The sequence below is a fragment of the Indicator indicator genome, chromosome 20, assembly GCF_027791375.1.
Source record: "Indicator indicator isolate 239-I01 chromosome 20, UM_Iind_1.1, whole genome shotgun sequence".
Taxonomy (NCBI): Eukaryota; Metazoa; Chordata; class Aves; order Piciformes; family Indicatoridae; genus Indicator; species Indicator indicator.
The window spans coordinates 15239211-15263288 of NC_072029.1; the positions used below are offsets into that span (position 1 = coordinate 15239211).

The 24078-nt window shown below is 39.7% G+C and overlaps 1 protein-coding gene across 1 annotated transcript in view; it reads left to right on the top strand.

The window, feature by feature from the left end:
- Nucleotides 1-1046: 1046 nt before the first annotated feature.
- Nucleotides 1047-24078, top strand: part of PAXIP1 (PAX interacting protein 1) — a 39163-nt gene continuing 16131 nt past the window's right edge. Inside the window, exons 1-16 of the mRNA XM_054390101.1 lie at nucleotides 1047-1133; nucleotides 4718-4852; nucleotides 6005-6048; nucleotides 9314-9377; nucleotides 10095-10208; nucleotides 12270-12914; nucleotides 15675-16398; nucleotides 17144-17238; nucleotides 18174-18269; nucleotides 18797-18934; nucleotides 20166-20287; nucleotides 20922-21106; nucleotides 21250-21293; nucleotides 22051-22118; nucleotides 22493-22595; nucleotides 23461-23629. Coding sequence (XP_054246076.1) covers nucleotides 1047-1133; nucleotides 4718-4852; nucleotides 6005-6048; nucleotides 9314-9377; nucleotides 10095-10208; nucleotides 12270-12914; nucleotides 15675-16398; nucleotides 17144-17238; nucleotides 18174-18269; nucleotides 18797-18934; nucleotides 20166-20287; nucleotides 20922-21106; nucleotides 21250-21293; nucleotides 22051-22118; nucleotides 22493-22595; nucleotides 23461-23629 — 2833 coding nt within the window. The remainder of the gene's footprint in view (nucleotides 1134-4717; nucleotides 4853-6004; nucleotides 6049-9313; nucleotides 9378-10094; nucleotides 10209-12269; nucleotides 12915-15674; nucleotides 16399-17143; nucleotides 17239-18173; nucleotides 18270-18796; nucleotides 18935-20165; nucleotides 20288-20921; nucleotides 21107-21249; nucleotides 21294-22050; nucleotides 22119-22492; nucleotides 22596-23460; nucleotides 23630-24078) is intronic.

Here is a 24078-nt window from a genome sequence, read left to right on the forward strand (position 1 = left end):
TGGAATATGTGTAGCACCCACTGAGCATGCAGAAACTCCCAGCTGGAAAGCCTAATGTTGTTTTTGAGAAATGATTGTATTTTGAAAGGTTCTTGAAGAATTGCAAAAATGACTTGAAATTAGACAGCACAAAATGTTGTATGTGCAGCGTGTATACTAGGTTGTCACAGCTTGCAGTGCCAAGGCACTGTTTGCCTTCCCCACCGAAAAGAGCAAGGAGCCTGAATAGTGACGAAAATGGGAGAACCACGGTCCTTGAGTCCTCGCTGTCACCGTGGTTTTGGTGCGAAGAGCGCAGCTTCAGCCTCGCTCGGGCCCCTCAAACCACACATGGCCCACGTGTGGGACTAGGTCTCTGGAAGGGACACGGAAACCTTCATCTGAGGGGGCCGATGGCCCGCCCCCACTGCTCCCCTGGGCCCTGTCAGAGCCCGTTCGCCTGCGGAGTTGCAATAAGCGAAGACAGGCCGCACCCGGAACACTCGGCGGTAGCCACCGACACTTGTAACAACTGCCGTCCTCGCCCACACGGCGGGAGCGGCGGGGCGGGGCCTGGGACGGCGGGGCGGGGCCTAGGGCGGCCCTTCGAGACGGTGCACCTCCTCCCCCGGCCCTGGCCTGTTTGCCAATGGGCGGGTCCGGGTATCCCCGCTGCCCGCCTCTGTCGGTCGGGGCGAGTCCATTGCATTCCGTACGGGGGGGAAATTCAGGTTCGGATGCTGGCTCACGATCCCGTTCAGAGAGAAGGAGAGGAGCAGAGACAGGGCCTGTGGATCAGGACCTGATACTGTCCTGCGGCAGCGGAGGCGGCTGATAGGATAGGGGAGGCTGCTTTGTGCGGGCGGCTCTCCCCACCCCCTTTTACCTCCCCTTCGTCCCGGCGGGGAATGGTGTGTCCCAAAGCGCGCGCCTTGCTCGCGCGGTTCGGCGGCTTGGTGGGGGGAGGGGACGGGACGGGAGACCCGGGCCCCGGCGGCTTTCTACAGTGAACGCGGGGTGCGCGGGGAGGGGGCGCGGGGGGGCCCGCGGCACTGTCGGCTGGGACCATGTCGGCGGACGAGGAGGAGCTGAAAGTCCCGGAGGATATGTTCAAAGATGTCAAGTTTTTCGTGGTGGGAGACATCGACCCCAAGGTACCAGGTTCACCTCGGCCCTTCCCTCTGCTCATTCCTGCCTCCCCCCTCCCCGCGGGGGTGCACTGTGGGATCGTCCAGCTTCTCCCCACCCTAGCAATTCCCGCGCGGGCTCGAGCCTCACGCGCCGTTTGGCAGCACGCGCCCTGCCGCCTTCCCGGGAACGCGCGTGGTGGGGGGTGGGCAGCGCGCGCCTTGAGGGGGTATGGGTGGATGCAGGGTAACGGCCGGTAACGTCCGCGGCCAGCGCGCTGCCACCCGCCATGGGAGCCAGCGGCCCCGGCGCGCAGGCCCCGTAGGCGCCTGAGCGGAGGAGGGGCGTGCGAAGAGACTTCCTGTTCCAGACCGGGCCGGGCGGGCAGCGTTTTCTACTTGCCGCTCCTCTGCCCGGGCTGCAGGGCGCTCCGCAGGGCCGTTTTCTTTACCCCGAGCCGGCCCTCCTGCCCTCGGTGTCCCGCCGTGCCAGACGCAGCCCCTCCCGTCCCCGCCCCGCCCCTGTATCCGGATTCAGGACGGTGACAGGCCGCTGTCTGCGTGGGGGGGTTTCAAGAGGGAAGGCTTGGCGGGGTCGCCCCGCACCACACGGACGTGGCGCCCGCTCCCCACCCGCCTATGTGTGCGCCCCACAGGATAGACACTGACCCAGGACCTTTCGGACCCTCTGGGTGCACAGAAGTGCTGATGTGGTGAAGGTGTCATCTCCATATTTTGCCTGTCCACATCCAGAGGAGGAAAGGAGCAGAAGGTGCCCATTCAGCCCTCTGGCCTAGGGCAATACCTGGATGACAAAGTTGGCCTATTATGGCCTAGGGCAATACCATGGATGATAAAGTTGGTCTTATAGTTAATAACACCCAATCATGTTGGGTGAAGGTAGTTATAAAAAGTTTCTGTGGCATGTTCACTTAGAAAGGTGTTCAAAGTGTACAACATCTAGCTTTAGGACATCACCTTCCTGCAAAAATAAAGTCTGCTTTTTCTTATGTTAAAGTTTATTTTTCTTAGTGTCATTACCTTAAGGCTTTGATTTGCTCTAAATTAGGTACACTAAATTCTCTGTTTGTGGATGGCTCACCTGGGTTGCAGGCAGAGGCCAAAGGTGGCTCTGTTAGAGTGGCTAAGGTCAGGCATGACACTGTACAGAACTACCGGCACGGCTTCCACGGTCAGGTTGTGCAGGGAGCTGTTTGGCCAGAGCCTCCTCACGAATGATGCCTGAATTTCAGAAGTCCTGTGGATAAGAGTATCTGCAGCCAGATGGCCTGTTTAAATACTGCCCCACTTGGTGCTCTGGTTTCTGAAATGTCTTGCTGACCTGACACAGTGTTACATGGAGGCCAGAGCTTGCTGCTGTCTGTGCTACTGCCTGTACTGGTGAGCTCTTGCGAGCTTGGGGGCACCAGAAAGGGCAGAGTCCTGCCTGGGTTGGGTTGTAGACCTGATTCAGTGCAAGGAAGCATGTTGTGCTGAGCTTGGGACAGCTCTTGGTGGGTGCCTTTGTCTCCTTGTCTGCAGGTGCTCTCTGTGGTACCCTTGAAGCAACTGTAACAGGAGGTGTATTTATCAGGTGTGTTTTGAACTGAGGCAGGAAGCAGAGATTCTAAACTGAACTCCACAACTACCTTTTAAAAACAATTCTTAAATGTTGTTACATTATGAATATGAAAATTACAAATACTTTTTTTTCACTCTTTTTTTTTTTTTTTTTGCTTTGTATACAAACAGGTGCTAGCTTGATTGTGAAAAGAAGTTTCCCCCTTCTTTGAGGGAGGAACACAGGTTGATCAGCTTAAATTTCCAGATGGCTTTATGGAAAACCAGTTATCTTAATAAGTAATAAAACAGGCCTAGCACAAGTGAGCACTAATCAAAACAAATCCAAGAGTAAGGAAAAAAAAGTAATATATATTCAGGTGAATAACTGTGTACCCACTACCTGTTAAAACATATGCATTACAAGCTAGAAGGGAAACAAAAGCCTGGAACTGTGCCTAGATGTTCTTTGGCAAACAAGGGAGAATTAGGTTGTTGGCACTCAACAAAATCCATTCCGTTGGGATGTGCACTTGGCTGCTCACATCTTAGAAGGGATGATGAGTAGATGTCAGCTATTATTTTTTTTCTAATAAATGCTTTTTTTCTGCTTTCCTAAAAGATGTAAACTCAAACCATCATGCTCTGGTAACACCAGTTAAATATCAGTATTTCATACAGAAAGAGATAAAAAGTAATGCAGTGCAGCATAAAGACTTTGAGCCGGATATTTGGTTTCTGCTTATCTCTTGGTTTATTATTATTTTATTTTTTTTTAATATGCCTATTGTCTTACTTCATAGTTTCGAACTATTCCTCTTGTTTCTTTCATCACATCTTACTTCATAGTTTTGAACTATTCCTCTTGTTTCTTTCATCACAGATTATAGTGGGAGAGAAAAAAGATACAATTTGTATGCCCCCAAAAAGGGAAATTTCATATGCTGGATGTATGCTAACAGCTAAAATACAGCATTTTTGCAATGATTATATTGGGGCTTTTCAGCATTTTTATTTTATAGGTATATGGTTGATACTAGTATGAGTGAAATTCATTGGTTGTGCAAATGAAACTTTTCAGTCCAGGTACTGCTTAAACCAAAGAAGTCATGTGTTGAGAGGAGTTTTGAAGCTGGCATAAGATAAATGAGTCCTCCGTCATGTCTTTTCCCAACATGTCCACACTTAATGTTTTCCTTTCTCAAGATAGTTCTTTCAATTTTTTTTTTGCTTGCTTTTTTTTTTCCTTTTCCTTCTCATACCAGTTGGGTATTAGATGGGTTTTCTCCTTGGTTTTTCTGTCTTCTTTTTTGCTTGCTTTGTTTTTTGCCTTTCCTTCTCATATCAAATGGGTATTAGATGGGTTTTCTCCTTGGTTTTTCTGTCTGGCAGCACTGTTTTGGAGCAGTTGAATGGCTTCTTCAAGGTTACTTTTATGCTGTGGGATGAGGTATATTGATTTGATCTAGAAATATTACAATCAAATGGGTTTGCTGAAGGTGGAATTCTTTTCTTAGCTGTTAAATGAACATTCTTTTTTTTTTTTTCTTTATCCAAGTAAAAGCTAGCCAAATCTGGAAGAATCCCTACTGAAGACATCATAATGTACTCTTAGGATGTTACCTTTTCTAAACTTCAAGCTTTTCTTTTAGGCAGATGCAAACATTTCCAAAGCTGCCATATACAAAACCAAACACCGAGAAGAAGGGCTCTGCAACCCTGCCTGAAAGAAAATCACTTGGAAATATTTCTTGAAGAATAAATGTTTGGGAAAAAAATTCTACATTTTCCAAATTTCTGCCCCAGCCTGAATTACTTTGGAAATTAAATCCTCCACTTGAACAATTCAAATATGGCAGAAGTGTAAAGTATTGGAAGTCCAGTTTTAAATGACTGCATTTGACAACTTCAGAAAGAGTGCTAGCCCCTTATAGGAGGACAAGCAAGAAAGTCATATGCATTTGTCTTGTGGTAGTGTATTCTGGCATTAATGCTTTTCTGAAATAAAACCTGCTAAAAATAATTGACTTCTTGTTCTGTTTTGGGTTTAGGTTATTCAACTTCTGAAAGCTGGAAAAGCAAAGGAAGTCTCTTACAATGCACTGGCTTCACATATTATTTCAGAAGATGGAGACAACCCAGAAGTTGGAGAATCTCGTGAAGTTTTTGATCTCCCTGTAGTAAAGGTGAATGGCTCATCCATATATTGTTAAAGTCCTGGCATGGCTACTTCATTATTATAATAGAAAAGACTTATGTTTAGACAATGACCAAAAGCAACATATCTTTAAAAATCTTTTTATCTTGTTACACAAATTTTTGTTCTGACTGACAGACTAATGTTACAATTCTGTTCTCTTTTTTCTCTTCTTGCTCTGTGTGGTGTGGCATTTTTTATTTTATTTTTTTCCAGATATGGTGTTCTTTTAGCTGTACTTTAGAAATGTTTGTGATGAGAAGGTTCTTAGAAGCTTCTGGCAGTGTAAAATAATTTACAATAAGTAGTAAACTGCTGAGGGTTTTTTTTTAAACACATACAATTAACATTTGCAAAATTATTTTGCCAATTATGCATATGTGTGGTATGCTAATTTTAAGTAGTAGGAATTTGTAGGAAAATATTTTCTTTTCTCTAGATTTTAGTTTTTCAAGATAGGGGTGTTGGTATTTTTTGTCTTAGTTTAGGGTTTTTTGTGTGTGGTTTTGTTGTGTTTTTTGAGATTTTTTTTTTGGTGGTTTTGGTTTTTGGTTTCCGTTACGGAGTGGTGTGGGTTTTTTTTTTTTTCTGTTTTGGTTTTTGTTTTCTTACTCTTCCTGGAATTACCAGTATTTTGTTACTATCTTGCAACACTGAGGTATTTTTCCGTTTAAAGACTCTGGGTTTCATGTTTGAAAACGTGAATTTGTCACTTTGCAAGTCATGAGTACCCAAATTTGAGGGTTTTTTGGGGTATTTTTGTGTATGCTGTTTCTTTTGTTGTTTTGGTTTTTTGTTTATTGGTTTTTAATTGCTCGTAGAGCAGGTAAAAATACAATAAGAAAAGCCAAACCCATGAATAAATACTGTAAATGGTTTTCCTGTTGCAATAAAAGGACAAGGGAAAGCAGTCTTGCTCCCATATTGTGCACAACCTTTGAGCACTTTTCATATTACCTCTTACAAATGAATCAGAGCAGTCTTTTTTTGTAAAGGCCTGAGCACCACAACTGTGAAACACTTAAGCTTTCAAAGCCGGGAGATACATGTTGAAACTAGCTGTAGTCCGGACTAGGTAGGTAGTTTGTATTTCATACAAGCAGACCAAAGTTTTTAATCTCTTGTGGGTTTTATTTTTCAGCCTTCCTGGGTGATCTTGTCTGTTCGCTGTGGAGCTCTTCTGCCGTATCCTTTAAATTCAAATTTGAATCAGTTCTATCGGAAACATGTTAAAATAGGTACCATAGCGGGATTAAAGACTGTTTCAAGTATGTACAGCTTAAATTTTTAAAGTGATAGGATGTGTACTGCCTGCCAAGATTTCAGTGTGCTTGGAGCTTCTTTAGTTTACTTCGTGTTTCCTCTCCCTCTGGCTATTTTGGATGCTTAGTAAGCACTTGTAAGAAAACCATCATCAAATGGACTTAAAACATTTTAGCTGGAAGTTGATAATTAATTGTCAGGATCCAGGAAGAACACTGAAGTAAGGGGACAAATGGTGGTTCAGAGTACAGTGGCCTATTCTGCCTTTTCTGGAGGCAGAATTAAGGGATAAATATGCAATAATTCATATCAACACCATATTATAGGTGACACTTTACAAGCAGGTAGTGTCATATTCCCATTTCTGTGGTAGTCTGTCCTTGCCTTTGGTAGATGCTTGTTCATGTTTGGCTGGATCTGTGTTTCCTAACTTGTTTAGAGCACATATTATTGCATATGGATGGGATATTGTTGCCTGTTCTTTTCAGCTATTTCTGTTTTATCTTCATGTTCACCTCTGGTTTTTTTTTTTGGAGGGGTGGACAATAGGCATGGCGACAATGCTGTTACTACAGAAGAAAGATCAGGCATGTTTTGCTCAGACCATTCACAATAAAGATTGCATGGAAAAGCTGAAGCAGTACAGAATGAGGATAGCAGGTGGCATGTCTGTAATGGAAAACAAGAGGTGTTAGATGCAAGAATCCAGGTGTTCGTGTTCAAAATTCAGGTCTTAATGTGGTTCAGTGATTGAGAATTCATGTTTTATACCTGGTATTCTAAACTATGTGCCTTTGCATCTAGCTGTGTCTCAACTGTTTTGGAAATAGTTTGTATATTCTCTGCTTCACCAAGAGAATTCAGCACAGGGAGTAAGCTGTAGAAAGGGAAGGCATTGAATTACCAGGCAAAATGTTATCCTGAGATCCTTCCAGCTGCTTTGATCACAATAATCAACATGTCAGTAGGATTCAGCAGTAGTGTGAAACACTTGACAGTCATGGATAGTCTTAACTACTGAAGCAGAAGAAAGATTTTTCCATAAATGGCTTGGCTTCCAAATAAAAAAAATGCACCGAATATTACATGGCAAAACCCAAATTAGCAGAGTTATCCCTGTGTTAAAAGTGCATTGATTATTGTGAATTGATCCAGATTGGTGATTTTTCTCTTTTGAATCTGAAGATAAATGTGTTTATTATCTTTTCATCATCAGGAAGGGAGTATCTGGTTGCTTATGGCACATCTCTGTAAACCTTCTTCCTGTTACTGAGGACTGGTTGGAAACATAGCTTGGAATTAGTGACATTTTCAGGTGTAAGTAATCTGGCATTATTTCATTAGTGTTGGTCTTTCCCATGGAGAAGTTGTACTGTTAGAAAATTAGTCTCATGTCTGAAACCAGGAGTTTTTAAAAGGGTACTTTAAGAGCTGATATTGTTGCATATCCAGAAGAGAAATCAACAGGTAAACCCACTGAGTGATGAAGCACTTTCTAACTAAATTGTAGCAATAAATGTGTGAATGTAGCCCTCAATGGCTACTGCAGAGGAAGTCTTTATTGTGGATATATAGGAATGGCAAAGTGAAAAGCCCAGGTCTCAGTAGTATCATGTTCTTGAATTCAATGTAGGAAGGAAGTTTTGTAGACCTGTCAGCAATAAATGTGCCCTTGGTCCTCTGACTTTATTCTTTCTAGCACTTCATGTCATTAGAACCTGATGGGTTTAGATTTTATTCTTAGCCTTACTCTGCTCACTAAAATGGGTCATTAAGTCTTTAACTGTCAGTCTCTTTACAACTTCTAGTGCTGTGGCATCTGGCCTTTCATTAGGGTTTTAGGTACTACCATAATGAAAAGAACACAGTAGTTAATATGAATAGCTTTCTTTTTCCAATTGATTTAGTTTAGACCCTGTTTAGGTAGAGGTTTGAGATTCCACATTTTTGTCTTACGTTTGAATTTGGAGATGTAGTACTCAAAGTGGTTAAGTAAAGGAAGGATTGTTAGTGTGTGAAAACCTCAGTTATAGTGTTGAAAGGGGGACTGCTGATTTTTAAGTCTCTTGATAGCAACAAAAGTAAGAATGTGGAAGGTTTATTTTTTCCATGGTCTTGTACATATGAAAGAAGGTCCATTTTTTTTGTTTTCCAGACCTACCTGGAATGTTGTTGTTGTTCTGCTTGTAACTGTTTTGAGAGGGTCTGTTTCACTTCTCTTACAGTGCCAGCTGCAGTGAGACTGGTGGACCTCTTAAAAGTTAGATGCTGAGCTGTGGCTGCTTTATATGCTAGGAGCAGATGTTAAGACATGGAGTAAACAACTGTACACTTCTGAAAGATCCAGTACTGTATCTACCTTGGATGAGATACTGAGCACAACACAGTGAAATTCAGGATGTTCATCAGAATTGAACTTCTTGGAGTATTCTGGATAACGGCAATAGTCTATTAAGTTTTAAAGTGCTCTGGGCTTTGTTGTCAGCTTGTTGTGTGTTGTCTCAGCTCAGAATTGAAGCATTGCTCATGCATCTCTCAACAGCATGGGGAAAAGAATGTTTCATTTCAAAAATCTCTGTGTACTTTTAACATAATACATGATGTTCCTGTAGTCATTTTTTCAACAAGATGTGCATGTACCTTAGACACAAAATTGTAAGAGAGTGTAGAAAATGAAGTTACAGGCATTGGATGGTCTTTCATTCCCAGGTCAGTTCTGTTAAGCAATTTTCTCCCCTGTTTCACAAGACTCCTCCCATAGTAGAGATACTGAGTGCTTCGCTATTGTGTTGTTAAGAGTTTAGCCCCATAACCTTGTTTTGATTTATCTGAGCCACTCTAGTAGAGAGAACAAATTACTTCTTTTTTTTCATTTGGCAGCCTTTAAAGGATTTGAGGATGTGTCCTCTTAGCTTAAACACTTCAATTCTGTTTTTTTCAGTTTCCTCTTGCAAGTCGTGTTTACTAGGTCTGTAAAAAATTCTCACTTCTCTTTTTCACATGCTATTTCATTTGTCTGTCTCCTTCATGCACCTGAAACAAATACACATCGCTCCCAGAGATTTTTTGAATGGTCAGGTACTTGATAATGACTGAGAAGTCCTATGCACACTATTTAATTTCCTTCTGATGTCCCTCAGGAAACTTTCATTTAAGTTATTTTGCATCCTTGACTCCTGCTTTCCAGTGTAAATGGCTTTTCTCCAGAATCGTGTCAGATCTTTTTTGGAGTCACTGCCTGTCTCTCTCAGGTAAGAAGTGAACCACCTTACTGCAGTGTACAATATGTGTGTGATGCTTTGTTGTCTTGAGGAGAGATGCTAGTTTTTCTGTTGTAATTGGAAAGGTAGTGGTACTTTAGTGGCTTTTGGTCATAGCCAGCTCTGTAGACCTGTGAGTGAGTGCGTGCACAGACAGAACAGCATCAGGGCTGAGGTGCTAATGGAACTTGTGCATATATATGCTTTAGACTTCTTAGAAATTATTCCTGTAATCTTGTTACTAATTTTGGATGATAATGGCTTAGATACATGTGGCTTTCTTGGCAGGGAAAGAGAGCATTGCTGTGACACGAATTGTTAGAAACAAACACTTCAGGTGTTTACACAGATGATTAATTTGGTCTATTTGTTAAAAGTCTGTTTAATGAGTTTAAACAGGTTGCCTAAGATAAATAATTTCTTGTTTGCTTGATCACTAGCTTTTTTTCTCTTGTGTATTAGTGTTGAATTTTACAGGAGTGAAAAATATTTTATCTTTCTCTGTGTTTAATTTTGTATGATTTTTATTTTTTGTGTCTCTTTGTCACTCTCTCTTCTTAGTAACTTCCATGCTAATTTTGTATTTAAAAGTGAGAGGTAATACTTTAGCCAGACTTGCAAATGGTGTGTCATGCATTGCACTAAAATTCTTCCAGCAGGAGGCAGCTGGTTGCATAGAGCTAAAAGGCTTATTTACCTTCCCTTTAGGTTTCAGATGAGGACCGAAATACACTGTGGGCTTTGATTACATTTTATGGAGGGAACTGCCGGCTGAGCCTCAATAATAAGTGTACTCATTTGATTGTGCCTGAGCCAAAGGGGGTAAGAGTTTATTATATGTACCATTCTTCTTGTTGTAGCTCTCATTTGCTTTTGAATAATCCAAAAGTCTCCACTTCCCTGAAGTTAGGATTCTTAAGGCTGTTCGTTAGTCTTGAACAGCTGAATTCAACAGGATTATGCATTGCAGCTATTCATTTCCTCTTTATTTTCTGCGTGACTTTAAGCCTGGTGAATTCAAAAGATGTCCCATTTCATATCATTATTTGTATTTCTGGTTGAATAAGGTGTTCTATTCTCTATTCTGTTCATTTTAACCTAGTTTTGACATGTCTTAATCATTTATGGTTGGGATTAGTAAATCAATAGATACAGAATCAGCAAGGAAAAATTAAGAACAACGTTGAAAAATTGTGTAAAATGCCCTTTGATGTTACAAGGGAGAAAGAAAGAGAGAGCAAATGGAGGTACAGGTTTGTTGGGTTTTGAGGTTTTTTTGGTGTGGGTTTTTTTTTCCCTAAAAAAACCTAACCTCTCAAGATCCTTCAACTCATTCCTCTTAGAGATGGTAGGATAAAAAGTGCACAGCATTCCTGTCCAACTGCTGATAAACGAGTCCTACTTCGCTCCCATCATGGCATCATAGTGTATCTTGAGTTGGAAAGGACCCATAAGGATCATCGAGTCCAACTCCCTGCTCCTCACAGGACTACCTGAAACTAAACCATATGTCTAAGATAGTTGTCCCTATGCCTTGAACTCTGACAGGCTTGGTGCCATGACTACTTCCCTGGGGCATCTGCTTCAGTGACTGACCACCTTCTCAGTGAAGAACCTTTTCCTACATCCAATCTGAACTTCGCCTGATGCAGCCTCATTCCATTTCCTCATGTCCAGTGGCTGGCACCTCCCACCTCTGCTGCCCCCCTTGAGGAAGTTGGCAATTGCCCAGCTCTCTGGTCCATTCAAATTTCTCTTGAAAGGCCTTTCTGCCCTAATGGGAGGTCCACAGCTCCTCCTAATTTGGTATCATCATTTGACATCTTTTGTCTGCATAGGAAGTCAAATGTTGCTGTATTCATGCAAATAGAAAACTGAATCAGAAAGAATGAAAACTCATATCTTCAAATAAACTTAGTTTCATCTGTAATCTCTTTATTGCCTATGAATGACAGTCTCATTGTAGGAAATAACTCTAGAGGATCATTAAATTAAATTAATTTCCTCTGAATGTGCTGGCTGTTAATTTATATTGTTTGACATACAAAGAAAATCTCAGTTCAATCACTTTTAAATATTGGATCCTGAAATTAGTTTCAAATCTTTAAAAGAAAGTAATTTTGGTTTTTTGTCCCACAGTCTTGGATGTTTGTGAGGGCTTTCCATGAAAAAGGATGTTTGAATAAATAAAGCACTGAATCTGTGCCTGATTCTTAGGAAGGGAAACAGTGAAGGTTTGCCATTTATATATACATTAAAATGATGAAATAATAAGGAAGGAGATAGTGGTAAAGTTTTCTACTTTGTCAGCATCCTGAATTCTCATTGAAATCGAGTTAGCTCGTATTTGGACAGACGTCTAACTTCCAAGTTGAGGGCAATGTAAGAGTTTGCAGCTTCTGTGGTGTATGGAAAATACTTGAACTCTTTTCTGATTTGTGTTCCTGTTGGAGTGCATTTTTTCAGTGATCACCTTGTAAATGTTTCTACTGTATGATGAAGTAGTTTTTTTTTTTTTAAACTTCTGCAATGGAGGAAATAAAAGTACAAACTGTGTTTAGACACACTTCAGCTGTGTCTTAGTATTGACTGTGATGTTTGAGCTACTGGAGTTATAAAGGCTATTTCAGAACCAGGTTTCATGATTTTCTATACCTTTGGTGATTGGGTTTGAGAAGAATTTGGGTAGTAATATTTTTGCAAGTGGAAGTGAAGTGGAAGAGGAAGTGAAGACTTCCTCTGCTGCAGTTGTGCCTTCTGAGTCTTTTATATTCTGCTTGTGGAGGAGTTTGTTTTAATCCCCTGGAATTTATGATTATGCCCTGCCCTCAGAGTTACTTGGGATTTTCTTTCCTTAAATAAAATATTTTTTTGTTTCTTCAGGAAAAGTATGAATGTGCATGTAAACGGGACAGCATTAAAATTGTGACACCTGACTGGGTACTGGATTCTATAGCTGATAAGACTAAAAAAGAAGAGATTCCTTATCATCCTCGTTTAAATATATACGAAGAGGAAGAAGAGGAGGAGGAGGAAGAGGAGGAAGAAGTAGAAAATGAAGAACAAGATTCTCAAAATGAAGCTAGTACTGATGAAAAATTATCAAGCCCGGTGTCTTCTAGAGAAGGATCACCTTTGGGTGATCAAGTTTTTTCACCAAGATCTACTACTGCTGAAAAGGCAAAAGGGGAACTGATGTTTGATGATTCTTCAGATTCCTCTCCAGAAAAGCAGGAAAGGAATCTGAATTGGACACCGGCTGAAGTCCCACAGGCGTCTGCTGCAAAGCGCAGGTTGCCTCAAGGGAAAGACTCTGGGTTAATTAATTTATGTGCCAATGTCCCACCAGTGCCAGGTAATATTTTGCCTCCAGATATGAGAGGCAATCTAATGGCTTCAGTACAAGGTGCCCAAAGTTCTGATCGTCAGGAGATGATGGCCACGTGGAGTCCAGCTGTGCGGACGTTAAGGAATATTACTAATAGTGCTGATATTCAGCAGATTAATAGACCATCAAATGTAGCACATGTAAGTGTTGGGATTTTCTCTATAAGATATTGGACTTTCTCTTAGGAACCTGTTGTATTCAAGAGCTTCAGTTTTGTATTTATTTTTCTTTAAATATACAAAGGAGTAAAAGTTCCCCATGGTACTTAGACCTTGTGGTTAAATTACTAACCTCCTAATAAGCAACTTCATTCCTAGCAGGTTCACAGAAATGGGAATGCCTTGGTTAAAAAATGCTTGGAAGAGTAAAACTGTGTTTAGCATGGTTTAGAGTTTCAGTATTTATTTCTTGGTAAGATAACAAAAGATAATAATTCAGTAGTTTAAAAGTACTTGGCTAGTTCAGGAACCCTGATTTAATACCCTTCAAGCTTTTTATTCAGCAGTGGGAATTATTTGTGCTATAAAGACATAAAACTGTGAAATTGATTGTTCTCACAGTAGGTTCAGTACTATACTGTGTTGTTCTGCTGGGCATCATTAAGTTGTTATATAGTATAGTCAGGATTATGATGCAGAAGTCCTAACTTACAAGCACTTATGCCACTTGTATAGTTGAAATAATTACAGCTTTTTTATTGAATTTATTTTCAGAAGAAATTAAAAAAGTGAGTGAGCAGGCACTGAAATAATTTCCAGCATTGACATTCTTAGTAGATGTCCATGGGAAGGAAGCAGGGAAAAGTAGGTGCTGGTAAATGTTAGACATATCTTTTACTTAATTAACCATACTGGTGCATTTATTTGGATATTCATTTGATGGTAAAGCTTTTAAAGGTGCCTGAATAATATTGAAGCTTGCATCAAGTACCTGAACAATATTGAAGCTTGCAGCTAGTACCTGAACACAAAAGGTAGAGTTCTCTCAGAACTATGCTGGGTTTGTTGTCTGACTTCTCTATATGAACTGGAAACACAGAGTTCATTTTAAAACTGAATCTTGGATTCTTCTTAGTGCTTTTGGGTAACAACTGAGCAGAACTGCCAACATCCTGGTTAGTTGGCCAGTCCTGGCAAGTTGGCTGATTGTTTCATATGTCTGAATACCACATCTTCCACAACCCAGTCACTGTACTATCAAATACTTTTTAGTGGTGTCCCTGTGGAAGTATTTTTCTATATGTAAAATTGTGCTTTGGCTAGAGTTTGTACTCCAGAAGTTTGTTAGACCAGGGACTTGACTGTGGTGTGCAAATACTGTTCCTAAGTGCCATATCAGGCTGCTGTGTAGGTTGTTGTGCCAGCTGCAGCATGTGGAGGAAAGCTTTGCATTTAGACTTGTGAATTTGCTTCCTGCAGGGAGGAATAATGCCAATTCTACCTATCTCCTTACAGCTTCCCTCTAGCTAGGTTACATTGTGCTTTATATCCTGTTTGAGTACCAGTTGTGGGTGGATTTTGTGTCTTGGAACACAGTCTTGGAAAGTTAATGTTTAATTTGAACCTCAGTTTTCTGCTGAATGGCAAGATCTGTAATATTAAGGCATTTTGCAGATACAGAGTTATTTTCTGAATACAGCCCTAAGATATTTTTGGAAGTTATGCCCTTTTATTTTTAAATGCACCCTGAAGCTTCTGCAATTTTGACTTCTGGGACTTGATGTGGAAAGTGGCATGAAGATGTCTCCTCACTCTGAGCCACAGAAACTTTTTTTTTCTATTGGTCATGTTTTAGTTACTGAATGTTTATGCTGTGGTGCTATCTAGACGTTAGTGATGGGTGATGCATTGATAGTTGTGGTTGTAAATGTCTGCTCTACCAACATCAAAAATTACTTAGATGAAACTTGAGACACTTTAAACTGCATTATTAAAAATAAAACCACTTGAGCCATCTTTGATGAAGAGTTGATTGACAGAGAGAGATGCAGTTAACTGGCTTTGTGTTTTAGTGATGCACTGTGATTCCTGTCTTGCACACACACGTCACTGAAGTTTACTCTGTGTGTGATGAAATAGTGTGGGTGAAGCTTGGCAGGAGTCACCAAAGCAAATTTCATGCTTAAAGACTTTATGAATGGCAAGTCTAGAGTTTCCTATTGCTCCTTTTAATTTTTAATGGGGAACTCATCCTCATCTATTAGGAATTTGCCTCATTTTCCTTTCTCTGATGCTCTAAAAACTCACTTGCTGTCTCGAGTTTGCTTAGACTGAAACAGTTTTTCCCTTAATAGTGAGTTATACACCCAAAAAAGAAATTAAACTGCGGATTAACTCAGCATTCTGCATAAACTTAAAAATCTGTTTTTCTTAAGTATTCATAGGTTATTTTTTCCCCAAGAAACTATAAGTTATATTTTGAGATTCAGCTTAAAAAATAGAGCTAAATATTCCTAATTTGGTTCAAAAGAAAATGTATTAAATTCCCATGTTTGAAGCAGCTAATTAGTAGAGGCATTATTACCAAATTTTAAGTTAAGGAAAACAAGGCTGTGGAGCTAAACTTTGAACTTAATGGGTCAATAGGACTGTAAAATGAATATTACACATGATCAATGTGATTATTAATACAGTCTTGGTAGTCATAATGCTATTGGAGATATTAATGATGCAGGGACAGGTTTCAATCTTAAATTTTGCTAAAATGTGCATTGCCTTATATTAGGAGCCAGGTGTAGCTCCACACTTGCCTTTTGCTATTACCAGTTACTCGTTTAGTTTACTGTGCATTTAAGCATAAGGATCATTTCTTTTGAAAAATGTGTTTTCCCAGTAGTTCTTTAAATATTTTTAAGACTGAATGGCAACAAAAAAGTCACAAAACTAATCTTTGTTTTCTAGATATTACAATCACTTTCAGCACCTACAAAAAGTTTAGAACAACAAGTAAATCATAGCCAACAGGGACATCCAAATGCGGTGCTGTTTAGTCAAGTGAAACTAACACCAGAGACACATTTATTACAGCAGTCACATCAAGCACAGCAGCAACAGCACCATCCTCTTCTACACCTTCAGCCTCAACAACTTATGCAGCTCCAACAGCAGCAGCAGCAACAACCTCAGATTTCCCAGCAGTCTTTCCAACAGCAGCAGTCTCATCAGTTTTCACAGCAGCAACAGCAAGTCCATCAGCAGCACCAGTTCGCACCACAGCAGCTTCAGTTTCCACAGCAGCAGTTACATGCTCAACAGCAGCTACACCGTCCTCAGCAACAGCTCCAATTCCAGCAGCAGCATGCTTTGCAACAGCAACTTCATCAGTTGCAGCAGCAGCAGCTACAGCAGCAACAGTTGCAACACTTACAGCAACAAAATCTGCAACAACAACAGCTGCAACATCAGCAGCAGCAACTACAGCAGCAGCAGCTGCAGCAGCAGCACTTACAGCGGTTACACCAACAGCATCAGCAACAGCAAATGCAGAATCAGGCAGCACAGCACTTAACTCAGGCACCTCAAGCACTACAGCATCAAGTTGCTGTCCAGCAGCCACCACACCACCAGCAGCAACAGCAACAACTGCAACAGCAGCCACTTTATGGACATGATCCAGCAGTGGAGAGTTAGTAATTATTGCCTTCTGATCCTGGAAAAATGTGGCTAATGATATGACATTATCTGGGTTGGAGTATCAAAAAATAAAGCTGTGTTTACAGTATAGGATTGTAAGACTTAGAAATACCATTCACAGGCAAAGAGATTTAAATTATAACTTAGGACAATCTAGAAGTCTGAAAAGCAGGAGAGCACTGAGAACATTCTCTTCTCAAATACAGACTTCATGCCACTAGCATAGAAATTATACTATGAGAGAACAGTGTTAGTCTATACATGCCATAATTGTTTATTGAGGGGAAGGAGGGGCTTTCAAGCAGCATAACAACTGGAAAGACAGCTCAGATTTTGGAAATGCTAGTAAATTAATGGAGATTTGGTATCAGAAAGTTGTCATACCTAACTTTGAATCCTGCCCATGCTTTTTGATTGTTTCGACTATTCGTAGTTAATTTGTGTAAAAGAGTGATCAGTGCCACTTCCTTTGGCACCTTTAGCCCCTCTTACTGCATGAAAAAAAAAACCTGTCCAGCGCAAAACCAAACCCTGGGCTGAACTGTGCCTTTAGATGTGGCTGTTAGCTTTCAAATTTTGAATCCTGTGTTTTCCAAGAAAAGTTTGCTTCAAAGTTGAATGACATTTGTAACCTGGTAATAGAAAAGATTAGTGTAGCAAACATGTTTTGAGATGAACTCTTCAGACTTGTAAGTATTCAATTTTTTTTTGTTCTTTTATGTGCCAAACTCCTCCAGTTCCAGAAGATTATTTCCTACTGGGCTGTGTCTTTGCAATTGCTGATTACCCAGAACAGATGTCAGACAAGCAGCTCTTAGCGACCTGGAAACGGGTAAGATTCTTCTGTATTTTAAAAAATCCCTGTGACAACATGATGCCATAGTAACTAAATTCTAAAAGGAATCATTGGAAGTATTTCAGCACTGCTTCTTTTTCTTTTGACATCCTTTTGTGTAATGTTTGAATTACAACCTAAAAAAATACAACTGACCAGAAGAAGTAAAAATGCTTTAGATGAGCAGCCTGGTTGCATCAGGTCTTAGTCAAAACATCAGCTAAGTAAGTAATAGCCTTAGCTGTTTCCCAACTATTTATGCTTTTAATCAGGCAACTGTGGTGCAGCAAATGTGATACAGCATTGCTCTCTATCTTTAACATGATTGTATAAAATGACTTTTTTTTCATATTTTTTTTCCTTATAATTTTGGCATGTAGTAGACTGTGAGGTATCCACCTGACTGAATAAGATGGAAGAACAGAGTGTTTCTATTTTTTGCCAACTTCTATTTTTCAGAGAAATCTGATTGTATCCTTTCCTAAATGAGAGGACTTTGATGTTCTTCAGAAACTTCTGATGGATTTTATAGTTGAATTTTCCCTACAATTTTACATAATCAAGTAAGCTGTTGGTATTTTTAACAGCACTTGTGTTTATTGCTGAGATAGAATGGAATAGTTCATAAAAATTTGTTTAATAGTTATACTGCAAAAATAAAAAAATGTGAGGTTTTTTTGTGTTTATATATTTTTTTTAATTCAGTCTGAAAAACAGACTCTTTATAGCTTAGGGAGAAGTGCATATTTAATTTTGTTTTCTCCAATTTTTTTTTCCTTTTCCAAGGTAACTTTTCTGAGGGGGAGGGGGGGAGGGTAACTCTTCAGTGAAATGGTGCTAATGGTGGCAGTGTCCTAAAGGCTAGACTTTCAGACTGCTCAATTTAAAAATTTATTATACGTATTTGAAGTTTGGGGTTGTTCTCTTACCAGATCATTCAAGCACATGGTGGGACAGTGGACCCTACCCTTACAAGCAGATGTACACATCTTCTTTGTGAAAGCCAAGTCAGTAACATGTATGCTCAGGTGAGTGAGCTACTAACATGCATTTGTGCATGCTTTCATGTTATTACTGGAAAAGTAGGGCTTTCCAGTATGCACTTCATGCTTAGATTGCATATATAGGCTGGATATCAGGAGGAAGTTCTTCACAGAGTGATTGCCCATTGAAATGGGCTGCCCAGAGAGGTGGTGGAGTCACTATCCCTGGAGATGTTCAGGAAAGGACTGCATGAGGCACTTAGTGCTATGGTCTAGTTGATTGGATAGGGCTGGGTGATAGGTTGGACTGGATGGTCTTGGAGGTCTCTTCCAACCTGGTTGATTCTATGGTTCTATAAAATTAAAAGTTTTTTATGATTTGTGGTTTATGGTATAACAAACTTCAGTAATGTGTGTAGTAGATTGATTGTAGAGAACACTGAGAAAGATGATGTGAAAAGAAGGATCCTGGGAAAAACGATTAAAATGGAAGCTTTTTGTGGTAGAAAAAATGTAATGTCAAATAAAGAGATATTTTGGGTTTTAAAAGCTGTTTGTGCATGTATTCATAGGCTTTAAGAGAAAGGAAGAGATGTATTACAGCACATTGGCTGAATTCAATCCTGAAGAAGAAGAAAATGGTACCGCCTCACCGAGCCCTGCATTTTCCAGTGGCATTTCCACCAGGAGGAAAGCCATGCTCTCAACATGTAAGAAAGAAAAACATACTTCTAGAGAATGCTTGCTTCCTTATATGAATAGTATTAAAATGTAGCTAGAAAATGCTTACTGGAAGCAAAATGCACGTTTCTTTTGTCTTGGAAGAAAAGCTTCTGTTAATCTGAAGGTCCTCTGTTGTTGAGGTGCATAAATACTGGGTGATTCAGAGTGCTTAGCAAGTCCTACCGAGTGCTGGGATGCAAAGATTACATGAGCTACATACAGCAAGGTGGCCAGGCCAGCATGTTTAACAGTATATTCTTCCTTTACTGTAACCAGTATTTTGAGTTGGTTTTCTTTTTGTTCTTGTTTGTTTGTTGGAGTTTTTTTGAGAGTTTTTTTTTTTTCCGGGTTGATATCTAGAAAATTCCAGAAGAGGAAGCCCTTGCTATTAGTTAGAAAGGAGGAGGTCAGTCTTGGGAAGTTGAAAGATAAACTTGCAGTTGAATCCAATGCACCGTGCAATACTCTGTGCAATATAGAACAAGATGCCAAAATATGTCTTTGTTCTGGATGTAGTCTTACAGGCTGAAGGCTTTGCTACAAGCCTGTTCTAGAAGACAGAAAAAGAAACACAGGGTTGGGTAACTTAAAATATAATCACAGCATGTGAACACAGTGGTTAGTAGTAAATGTAATATGTAACATAATAACTACGCTTTATTGTCAGCAATAAAATTGCTTTTGCCTTTTCTTGAATAAAACAAGAGAAGGGCAAAACTGAAAACTTGGCAAGGCTAAGGATAAGAATGGAAGAAGTGTAATTACTCTTCACCACTTAGGATCACCTGGCACAGTTTGTTTGGCCTCATGGCCCAGTAGAGCAGAGCGTTCAGGATTCTTAAAAGTAGAGTAGGGCAAGTAAGTGTGTTTCTCTGTCTGCTTGAATATAAACAGGAGAAAGAGAGCAGCAGGAGAAAGAGGTAAGATATATGAGAAGACTTTCTTAGTAGAACTGTAGATGAGAGAAAACCGACCAGAAGAATGTGTATTATTCTTCCCAAGTCAGCACTTGTGCTAGAAACCTCAAATTTTAAGGCATAAATTAAATCAATTTCAAATTGTCCTTTATGTATCCTGTAAGCCATGGTTTAACTGAGTGCCTACACGCCATAGTTACAGTACCACATGTTCCATTGTATTGTAAAAAAGTTAGTAAGAGAGAGACATTTCCAGCAGGAGTGTGTTTTAAGTACTATCTATGTCTCTTTCTGTCTGTAGATAATCTCTGTGACGGGATTTGTTGATAGTGACAGAGATGACCTCAAACTAATGGCCTACCTAGCAGGTGCCAAATACACAGGCTACCTGTGCCGCAGCAACACAGTTCTCATCTGCAAAGAGTAAGTGGTTTCTCTGCAGTGCTGGCTTTCACAGGTGCCTGGTGCCTGTTAGTGCTTTTCTTGATGTGAGCTTTTCATTATAAAAATGTTCATTTTAATCAATTTTGCAATTTGATAGCAGTAAGCTTACTGATGAAGTTTCTTGAACTTAAGTACTGCATGCTGTTAGATGATAAGTTGTGCATTCTGAAGACAGGCAAAGCAGAAGTAATTTTTAACTTCACAGTTTTACATTATTTATCAGTGATGCAGTGATGTTACATCTTCTATAAATAAAATATCCTTAATTGTTTTTTTTTAACTAATTGTTTTAAAACATTGAGGGAGGGGAAAAATTCGTTTAAATCCAGGTCTAACATGATTCCATTTGAGGTGAAAATTTGCCCCTGACTGACTTTTTTCTAGCATGTAAAACAAAAGTATTTTTTCAGGATACTTGTTTTGTCACAGTTGAAATAGGTAATAGGCCAACACAGAAATATTGATCTATATTCTGTTAATCTGAAGGTCCTCTGTTGTTGAGGTGCATAATACTGGGTGATTCAGAGTGCTTAGCAAGTCCATTTATTGTTAGAAGTTGCTATTTCACCTATTTCATCAACATAACCCTTTTTCTTCATCTCTGAACAATAAGGCCCAGTGGCTTGAAGTATGAGAAGGCTAAAGAGTGGAGAATCCCCTGTGTAAACGCACAGTGGCTCTGTGACATACTGCTGGGGAACTTTGAAGCCTTGCGGCAGATACAGCACAGTCGGTACACAGTGTTCAGTCTTCAAGATCCACTTTCTCCTAGTCAACATCTAGTTCTAAATCTTCTGGGTAAGAGTTTCAGTCTCAGCCCCCTATGTTGTGTAGCATTTTTATACGTACCCATTTAATCAATAAAAACACTTCTGTGTACAGAAGTTCTGTGTACACTTCTGTGTAACGGCTTCATTGTTGTTTTGTTATTCATTTCCTAGATGCTTGGAGAGTCCCGTTAAAGGTATCACCAGAACTATTAATGGTATGTTGAGTTACTGTATATATACAGCTATTTTTATAAGGTTACTCTTCAATGTTTCAATGTGTGAGCACATGTATATGGTGTGAACAGTGTGCCAGAGGGAATTACATAGGCCTGTATTGAACCTCTTGGCTGTAATTTTGCTAGGTGAAAAAGGAATAGATGTCACATGCTCATGCAACTGAGAACAGTGGTTTCAAGTTGCTCAGGCCAGCCAGAGCCTAAAAGCTACATTTCTTTAGTCCTAAGAAAATGCTCTAGTGGCTGATAGAGTGCTGGGGAAGCAGGAATGCCTATCCACTAAATACCTGAGCATCCACTGTAGCTTCTCTTTATGCTGTTAGGAAACCTGGGTGTTTAAAATACAGATGCCAGTATTTTCTGTTGATGTTTAAGCACCTGGAAGAATATTGCAGTCTATCTACCAAATGGACAGTTTCACAGTCTCTATGGGATTTCATTGATGAGTATCAGCTTTATTTGAAAGAAAAAAAGAATCCCACTGTACTTTAGTTGGTGTGCACTGACATGGTTACATAAGTTTGTGGAGATGCTTTGGTTAATGTTCAGCTTTGCCTGGAGTTGGTTGTGTAAGGTGCAGTCAGTGCACCAGTGCACACTGTAGTGTATCATTTTAATTTGTGTTTAATTTTCTTTAATATAGTTTTAGAATATCAGTGTATGGTTTTCCTCTTTCAAATATAACTTTGTTTCCCTGCTCAATGCAGATGTAAACATGTAGATGATCTGATTTCAGGGTGTGAGGTTGCCTTTGAAACCAAAGCAAAATGAGTCCAGTCTTCAGCCGTCTTCCAAAAGAGCAAGGTAAGAACAGGGAGCAGTCAGTGCCTGTAGTCCTTTAACTTTTCCACAGAAGTGTCAGCTGGCCATCAGTCTGATTCCATCCTTTCCCCTGTTAATTGAAATAACTATCAATGGTTTTATGCATAATGCCAGTTACTGAACTGGCAGGAATAAAATAGTAACTAGAGACTGAAGTACTAAGAGGACTGGGAGAGAACAAAAACAGGAGAAAATCTCTTGTTCTCAGAAAAGCAACTTTTTCTTCAGAAGAAGATTGATTATGCCTAACTCTCATTCATCTGGATACTTCTATTCCAGTATTCCTCACTGCAAGTATGCTTGTCTTGTTTAACAATAATACAACTTTGATCCCAAACTTCACATCTGTTTTGTAGGATTGAAGACCTACCACCACCTACTAAAAAACTCACCCCAGAATTGACACCACTGGTGCTTTTCACAGGATTTGAACCTATGCAAGTTCAACAGTACATTAAGGTGACTTTCATACTTAACTCCTGTGAACTACATTGAAACATCTGCTAATTTCAACATCAAGAAAAATGTTTTTTCTGCCTGAGACTTGATTAGCATGCATCTAGTGGATAAATCCCTGTACTTAATGGGGCTGCACTTAGTGTATGTTTAGGTGAAATGAGTTTTATTTGGTAATTGTTCTGGTTCAGTTAACTGCTTTATGCTTCTGTGGTACTTGAGTTTTCTTTACCTATGGTTATTTTTAAAAGCAGGAAGGCCCATCCATTTGTTTTCAATTCAACAAACTTTATGCCCAAATTTAGCTGAGAAAAGTAGTGATGGTTGTACTGGATAAGACCCAAGATTCTTCTAGTGTAGTTGCTATCCAAAGGGAAGTAGAAGTAGTTATGCTGCATCAAAAATAGATGTGAAACTAGTGCATTTAAAGAGAACATGTTTTTCATGAGCTGCTTTTCTCTTCAAAGGCTGGCAAAGTTTAGTTTGCTGTAGCTACAGTGTATATTACACCTTCCATAGAAAAGAGCAAAATTTTACTACATTTTCTGCCTACTTTAGTTGCACATTTCACTTAAGATTTTAATTTGTGTCCTATATTTCCTTGCTTAAAAAAACAACAACAAAGAACCCTAACCCAAAAAAAAAAAAACCTGCAGAAGGTGAACAGGGCTTTCAGTCATGGCAGATGAAATACCTGGATTTTCAGTGGCTCTCCTTTCATCAGCTTTGCTAAAGGACTGCCTGTGATGCAGAAATCTCCTTCTTTAGGAGCTTAGTTTTGTTTGATGGTGATGTTACAAGGTTTCATTTTTCCCTGTAGTTTTTAAAGGACTGTTTCATTCTGATGTGTGTTTTCTGCAACTTTCAGAAACTGTATATCCTTGGAGGTGAAGTAGCAGAATCTGCCCAGAAATGTACCCATCTAATTGCAAGTAAAGTGACCCGAACTGTCAAATTCCTGACAGCAATTTCTGTAGTCAAGCACATAGTAACTCCAGAGTGGTTAGAAGAGTGTTTCAAATGCCAGAAGTTTGTTGGTAAGTTAAACTAGTATCAATTACTTATGGTTACATTACTTTTGAAGCCCCAAATACTTTCGGTTTCAGTACATTTTCTGAAGTGTTACTTGTAAGGAACTGAGCCACTGTACAATACACACAAAAATGTATTAATTAGTACTGTAGTTAATTAGTATTGTAGCTATGTTGGAAGACACCAACTTTGTGTTTGCACTGCTTTTCTGTTGAGAACTGGAAAGAATAAAATAGATGGTTTTGGTCTGTTTGACAAGGGTGTTGGATCTGAAGAAAAATTTCTTAAAAGCTGATTATGTGTTTTATGATTATTTTATGCCTTTTATATAATTTATTTGTAAGGAGCAAATATGTAGCATTGCTGCTTATCATCACAAAGACTTAACTCTATGAATAATTTACCAATAAAACAGCAAACATTTTTACAAATCTGGAGAAGGCAACTTCCTTGG